Source organism: Aspergillus candidus (assembly GCF_002847045.1).
Source record: "Aspergillus candidus strain CBS 102.13 unplaced genomic scaffold BDW47scaffold_50, whole genome shotgun sequence".
NCBI classification, from domain to species: domain Eukaryota; kingdom Fungi; phylum Ascomycota; class Eurotiomycetes; order Eurotiales; family Aspergillaceae; genus Aspergillus; species Aspergillus candidus.
This window is the reverse complement of record NW_020194055.1, coordinates 178024-185729: the sequence shown is the minus strand read 5'-3', so window position 1 is coordinate 185729 and position 7706 is coordinate 178024. Positions and strand designations below refer to the sequence as shown.

At 56.7% G+C, this 7706-nt stretch overlaps 1 protein-coding gene across 1 annotated transcript; it reads left to right on the top strand.

Moving 5' to 3' along the window:
* Positions 1–622: 622 nt before the first annotated feature.
* Positions 623–7327, top strand: BDW47DRAFT_128408 (putative myosin class II heavy chain (MHC); the record flags this gene model as incomplete). The annotated part of the gene is made up of 1 exon (XM_024816846.1): positions 623–7327. A coding segment is annotated over one exon (6705 nt), but the record flags the coding sequence as incomplete, so codon positions are not given.
* Between the last annotated feature and the right edge of the window lie 379 nt (positions 7328–7706).

Sequence of the window (7706 nt, the reverse complement as noted above, 5' to 3'; positions counted from 1 at the left end):
CGGATAGAGTGGGAAAAGTGTGAAAAATAAAAAAAAAAAAAAAAGAAAAGAAAAGAAAAAGAACTGACCATCACTCTCCATCTTTTTTCTCCCCTTAGCCCCGACTTTTCGCTCGCTCTCCTCTCTGTTCGTCTAACCTCGATCCAGCTGTCCTCCGCGTATGCGCCATGTCCAAGTTTTTCGCATACCTTGGGTATCTGTGATCTCTCCCTTATCGAAAACCATTTGCTCACTCTCCCGTGTTGGGTTGGATTATCTCGGCCTACACCACCACGCACCCCTGAAGAACCGTCCCGCAACCCGCCCCTAAAACACGTTATACTTCCCTGAGTCGCGGTACATCTTGTCTCTTCCCCCCCTCCCCTCCTTCTGTGCCGATCACAGGTCATTCTGCGAGGTTGATCCGATCTCTGTGGTTTGATTTCCATGCTTCAATATTTTGGACAATAAGGAGAGCAGCAAGCCAGTGCTTGCTGCAGGTGTCGACACGGAAGGTGAGTGACTCCCTCGTGGATTCGTTCTACTTGTGACCGTCCCATCCCTGGCTCTCCTTATACCCAATCGTCCTGTCAATCACACATTCCAGCGCTGATAAGTTGAACGCCATCTCTCAGATCTAGATCCGTCCGTCGCCAATTCGGCGCATTCTTTGGTGCCGCCGCATTCCGCAAATCCTTTAATCATTCGTGACGATTCGCACTTGACAGTTCCATTGACATCGGGTTCCACTTCACCAGTAGAGTCGAGTCGCTCGGCCGCTGGATCCCCTGGTCCTCGTATCCCCAAAAGGGACCGCAGCGTCGACCCCAATCCGCCTCTGGCCAAGTACCGTGGCACTGGGGATTCTTCCACCTCGTCCCCCGAGAATCGAAAAGCCGAGAGTAGCATCTACTACACCACCGCCTGGGGTTCTCCGTATGCTGCACCAAGCCCTCGGAGGCTCTCGTGGTCATTGAGTCAGTACGGCGTCGTCGATCGTGGTTCTGGAGCCAGCTCTCCAGGCTCGATGCACAGTGGTCTCCCCCACGACTCGGAAGTGAACAATAACGATTCCCTGAGGCCCCCCGCCTTCGAAGGCTCGACGAGACAGCCGCATAGTGGCACCCTCAATCGTTCCTCGGGACGCGGCGACTTTTTTGGCAGAAAGGGAGGGAAGTCGATCAAGGATTTTACACAGGATTGGATAAATCAGTACCTCTCGGGTCAGCCTAGGACGGAGCGCAGTAACTGGCTGAGCGACGACTCCGGCAGCGAAGCGCCCTCGTTCTTCACGGCACCGAATAATTTCGCCGAGGACGCGTCGGACGACTGGCTTGCGCTAGAGCAAGACACGCGCGACGAGGACCTCCTCAAAACCCCGACGCTCTCGGACTTTGTAGGTCGACGATCGGCGGCTCGTAACGGCGAAGGAGCTTCTTCGCGTCCACGGGCAAAAGAGCATACTCACAAGAGAGCCGATACGCTGCGACAGGAGGATTTCTGGGGATTTGCTTACGATCAAGACCCTCAACCGATCACCATGTCTGACGCAAAGGACGCCCAGTCTCCCACTGAACAGGAGCCGGGCAAGGCACCCGCGCGGGCTGAGAAGCCGTTGCCGCCTCCTCCCGCCGACGACTCCCAGGAGACGTCGACATCCAACAGCGCCCCGCCCCCTGAACCTAAACCGATGAAGACGCCGGAGAAGAGCACGACTCCGAGACCGAGGAAAAAGATCCTCTGGCGGGGCAAGGCATGCATCATTGCCCTCCCAATGGAAGACAAGAGAGGCTCAGAAGAATCCGGATACCGGCTCATGTCGGTGAAGGACGTGGACGAAAAAATGAAACAGTGGGAAGCGGAAGGGTACGATACTCGTGGGTTCAGTGTTTGCGCACCGGAGGACCCCGCAGATACCGAGTTGGGCGGTAATAGTCGGCCAACGTTCCCCGACCAGATCGAGACCTACGATGACTACAAAGCAGGGAACTACGGTGTGAAGATTCCGAACAAGCACGAGTGGGATTCCTACGTCAATTTCCTCCAGGAGGAAAAGCTGCGAGCCCTGGGTGTGCTGTCTCCGGCGGAGGAGCCACCGCCGTCCATTTCGCCTGCGTCGGCCGCGATGGGCCAGGTTGCCCCCTTCCCCGGTCTTGTTTCTTCACCACCCATCCCAACGGCGTCGGCAGCCAGTAACCCGATGTCTGTCCCTCATCCGTTCTCGCCCCATTTCAACCAATCAGAAAACCCGAACAACGGCATCCCTTCGTTGGCCTCCCCCGCCTCGCAGTTCGGCGTGCAGACGCCATTCATGGGCGTCGAGCATCAACATATGCTGCCCGGCTTCCACATGCCCTTCCAGCCGACGCCTCCGACGCAGGGAACTCTCACGCCCCAGAGCTTCTTCAACGCCAGGAACGTCAGCGGCACGTCCACCATGGGTGGAGGTATTCCCAATTTGACGTCCATGTTGTCTCCGGTATCTCCACTGCATGAACAGAATGGGTTCCACCCCGGCCTGAACGATCAGCACTCGTCCATGAAGGACGCTTTTGGTAACCCTATGGTCCATGATATGCAGGATCACATGATGGATGGTCAACTACTGCGACCTGTTCACACTCCTACCGAAGATGACAATTTCCATGCCTCGACGGTTGAGATCGCCCAGCCCACGCCTCGCGGCCACAGCCGAGGCCACAACCTGAGCGAGACGCTTCAAAAGGGGCTGGACCAGATGGGTCCGTCTGATTACCATCTGGAAGAATCGATCAAGCGACAGCTCGAGGAGGGCGACCGTGAGCCGGCTCACAACTTTGAAGGCCCTGGGCTGATGAACTCTCGGTGGGCTATGCCAGAGGACCAGAACCGTAACCTCCACCACCTTCCCCAGCATGTGCAACAATTTTACAACGGCAGCTACCCTGCAGAGAACGCTCACGAGGGCTCCGACATCGACACCAACCCAAGTCTGTCTGGAACACCTCATGTACACGGTGCGCTCCCGAACCATCTGCCTTGGCATCAATCCAAGCCCAGTGGCGGGTCCTACGGTGTTGGGCACCGTTCCAAGCTCTCGGCGTCGACTCTCAATGTCGACGCGAAAGAGTTCGACCCCTCGGCCTCGATGTCGTTCCAAGGGAACGCTGCCGATAACCCCGTGTTTACTTTCGGTTCGGGAGCCGGCTTCCAACCTCCATCGGGCACATATGGTATGGAAGGTCCTTTCACCCCCGGCAGTGCGAGGAACAGTAACGCGGGCCACGCGTCTGGTGAATTTAAGTTCTCTCCCGCTTCTTTCAACGTCGGGGCCGCTGCATTCAACCCGGCTGCTAGTGTCCATTCTGCGTCCTCCAAGCACGCATCGCCCGGAAGGGCTAACATCTTCGGTGACATTGATCTCTCGGAGATATCCAAGCCTGCGAAGAAATCCAAGGCCATCCCCATCGTGCGCCCAGACAGCGTGCAAGAGAAGAAAGAAGAAGAAGAAAAGGCAGAGGATGATAACAACGGCACTACTTCTGCTGATCGTCACAAGCGAGTTCGTCGTGGTGTTGAGTTCTCTGACAAGGAGGCTAAGTTCAGTATCTCAGATAACGCTTTGGCAGAGAAACTCAACCTTCAGTCAGCCCAGCCCTCGAAGCTGTCCTTGTCCGCTGCGGGCAAAGAGAATACATCCCCCGAGAAAGGAGATGCTAAGCCAAGCTCGAAGATTGAGAAACTCGATGAGCGCAAGGACACACCTGTCAGCGAGGCGTCCACTTGGGCACCCGACGGCAAGGAAGAACCTAAACAAGACGGAGAGCAAGGAAAGGAGCAAAAGAAGACGCCTGAGGCCGAGCCGATTTCGGCCCAGAAACAGTCCGCCGAGCAACCCAAGACACAAGATGTCCCCGCCGAGAAACCCGCCGAGAAGCCCGCCGAGAGGGGATCTATCTTCTCCCGTTTGGGCAAGAGGTTCACGTTCAAGCCATCTGTGGCTGAGTTCGTTCCCTCTGCCGCTAAGCTACAATCTCCTTCGCCTCAACCTACTCCTGCACCCAAGGAACCAGAGCCTACGCCCCAGCCAGCTGCCGAGAAGAAGAATGATCTCATGGCCTCGCGTTACGCTGAACCCGCTCCCCCAGCTGAGCCGCAGAGCAAACTGGCCTCTGCGGAGACCGAAGACCCGGAGATCATGGCAAAGGCCCTGTCAGCTGCAATCGCCAGACAAGATGATTCGGACCAGGGTTCCCCTGACGAGGAGGAGCTGAACGCGATCATGGAACAGCTCAACGGCGATTCCGACGTTGGTGTTGAAAGGATAAGTACACCGCATCATGTCTATCGCTCTCATCACGAGTCTGCCGTCGCGCCGTCCAAAGAAAAGCGCCACGCCCCTGTCGAGATCAGGAGCGAGGCCCCTAGTCCTAGCCCAGGGCGTGGACCTATGCCCCATGCTCTGGACATGCCCAAACTCGACTTCGACGCTCAGTCGCAGATGGCGGTCACTCCTTCGAAGGGCTTCGCTTCCGGTATGCACTCACCGATCCGGAAGCTGGTGAACCCGAACGACGACCATATCAGCGATTGGGATGACGTGATCACGTCTGGCGAGGAAGGAAAGCTGATGAATAGAAGCCGGTTCTTTGATCGTCGAATCAACGACCTCGTCGGATCTGCGGTCGAAGAGCGATTGTCTCCTCTCGAACGCGCACTGGGTGTCATCCAGCAGTCAATGGCGGCTATTGCCTCTGGCGACCCGAGTAAACTTGGCTGGAGCACTTCGGCTGATGCCGAGAGCGATGCCGATGACGAGGACGAGGAGCTTGAAGAGAACGCTTCGTTCAGGGCACGATCACCTGTGCGACAGAGGACTCGCAAGCTTGATCAGCTGAAGAGCGTTATCCTGGAGGCTATGGCCGCCCGGGAACTCCCCGCGGAACCAGAAAGAGAAGAGGTTTCTGAAATTGCTCAGCTTCGCGACAGCATCGCTGAGTTGCAGACCATGACCATCCAAAAGCTTTCGCAGAATCCGACCGCGGATCTGCGGGACATGATGGAAGATGTTGTCTCCGCCCAGCTGGCGCAGCAGCAGGCCCGTCCCTCCGATGCTGATGAGATCGGCGCCGACAGCCTCATGCTCCAAATCGATGGCCTGAAGGGCATGCTGCGGATCACTGACGAGAGGGCTGAGCAAGAGTACAAGCTGCGGCGGGAAGCTCAGGACTCTTTGGCAGAGCTGCAGCGGCTCTTGAAGGTTGCTGAGGAAGATGCCGCTCGTCACAGCGAGGCTGCAGAGTCTGCAGAGGCTCGTCTGCTTCAGTTCAAGGAGGAGAAGATTCCTTACTTCGAGAAAGTCCAATTCAGGACCGACTCTCTGGAGCAGGATCACGCCACCCTCAAACTTACCCTTGCGGAAGTGTCTTCGAAGAATATCCACCTGGAGGGCACCTTGGACGAGTACCGGGTTACCAGCGACAATTGGAAGCGGCAGGGCGAGCGGGCCAACGCCGAATTGGAAGTAGTCAGGAAGGAAAATAAGAAGCTTACTGGCCACATCGACCATATGAAGACACGGATCGAGGATGGCATTAACACCAGGAAGAACCTGTCGGAGAAGCTGGACCATATCCAGGAGGAAATGGCCCATGTGACCTGCGAGATCACCCGCGACCAGGTCAATTGGCGGAAACGCGAAGAGCAGCTCAATTCCAAGTACAACGATATGAACGCTGCTTACAACAGAGAGGTCAAGCTGCGTGAGAAGCTTGAAAACGATGTCAGCGAGCTTGAGCAGCAGGACCGTGAGGCTGCTAAGCTCAAATTCATCTTCGGGCAGTCCCAACAGGAGAACGCGAGACTGGAAGAGCTGGTTGCCAACTTGCGAATCGAGAATCATGAGCTCGAGGTCAAGGCGGCTCGCTTTGAGCGTGAGTTCAATGACGCGCGTGAGAGCAGTCGGATGGAGATCCAGCGTACTAGGACCTCGATGGAGGCCGATCTCGAGGCCGCAAACAGCCAGGTCAACATTGTCCGGGCTGAACTTGAGGCACAGTACCTCCGTCTCCAGAGCCAGCTTGATAGCTTCCGACTCGACAGCGACACGGCACGGGAGCGCTACGAAATGCTGCTGGAAGAGGCCAACGAAACAAAGGTCTCCTCCATCGCCGCTGTTGTCGAGTCGAAGGAGATCGCCATGGAGGACCAGCGGAAGCTTCACGAACGCACTCTCAATGACCTCCGGGAACGCCACGCTCGCGCACTGCATAACTCGTCCGAGGACAAGCAGCGCGGAGAATCCCATCTCATGGAGCGGTTGGCGCTGTCCGACGAGAGAGCGCAGCATCTGCAGGACCGCGTTCGCCATCTCGAAGAGAAGGTTGAAATCGCCCAGTCCGCAGCTCGCGCAGCGGCTGAAGCCGCCCAGAAGGGCAAAGCCACCAGCGCCATTCCGTCTCTACATGCAGGCTCCCCGTCGCTGTCCTTTGACAAGGATTCCCACGCTCCGGAGAAGATCTCGCCGCAGGCTCTCCGTGAGTCGATCCTTGTTCTCCAGGACCAGCTGCAGCAGCGCGAGTCTCGCATCGAAGAGCTGGAGCAGGAGGTCTCTACTTTCGACAAGGACGCACCAAATACGGTCCGCGAGAAAGACACTGAGATCAACTGGCTGCGTGAGCTTCTCGGAGTTCGCATCGACGACCTTGAGGATATCATCAAGACCGTGTCACAGCCTTCTTTCGATAATAACGCTGTCCGCGACGCTGCCATCCGCCTGAGAGCGAACCTCCAGATGCAGCAGCAAGAGAAGGAGCGAGCCTCCCCGGGACAAAGCTTCCCAAGTCTCCGTTCTCTCACCGAGCTGACTTCGTCGCCGCGATCTCTGCCTCTCGCCGCCGCCGCCGCGTGGGGTAACTGGCGCAAGGGACGGGACAGTCAACAGCAGTCCAACCCCCCAGAGCAGACGCCATCCAAAACGAGCAATGCCAGCGCGTTCCTCTCCGGACTTCTAACGCCCCCGAGCTCGCACGTCCGCCGAACCCCCCTCAACGCCAGTGCTCCCCCACCATGGCGGCGTACATCCGACAGCGGAGCTGCTCACAACGTGGACACGACCCCCAGACCACTTTCTTCACGAAGTGGCGCCGGGAACCGCGAGCCACCGCAGACCCCGCCTTTCCTCCGCCAATCCAGCTATGACCACGACGCCGAGCCCACCGTCGACTACGGCGAAAGCTCCCTGGAGGAAGAGGAGAACGAGGAGATCGAAAGCACCGTCGACGGCCTCGTCTCTGCGTCTCCCAAGGATGCGAGAGACGACGGACCGTTTGGACCGCAAATAGCATTCCCGCCGCCGTCTTCACCATAGATTGTCCACATGTTCATATTTTTCTTTTTCCATTTCGTTTGATTGCATTTCATTTTATTTCCTTGTGTTATTCCCCCCTGGTTTAGTGGATTCAAAATCATCGGTCGCAGTCGATTAGACAAGAGGGCATTGTGTTATTACTATAATGGTGGTGTGGTGCAAACCCAGAAATTTTTTTCATCGTTTTCATCTTTCAGTTGCATGCTATTTTCCTGATTTTTTCCCCCTTACTAGCAGTGAATCCACCATCACGATCTTTCCCCCCCCCCCTCCCCAAACAAACCCCCCTCCTACTGCTTGCTACATACACGTCCATATCTGTTGCTTTTGCGTTCTTCCCTGATACCAATACTTGTTGATTGATTGATCGCACGAAACC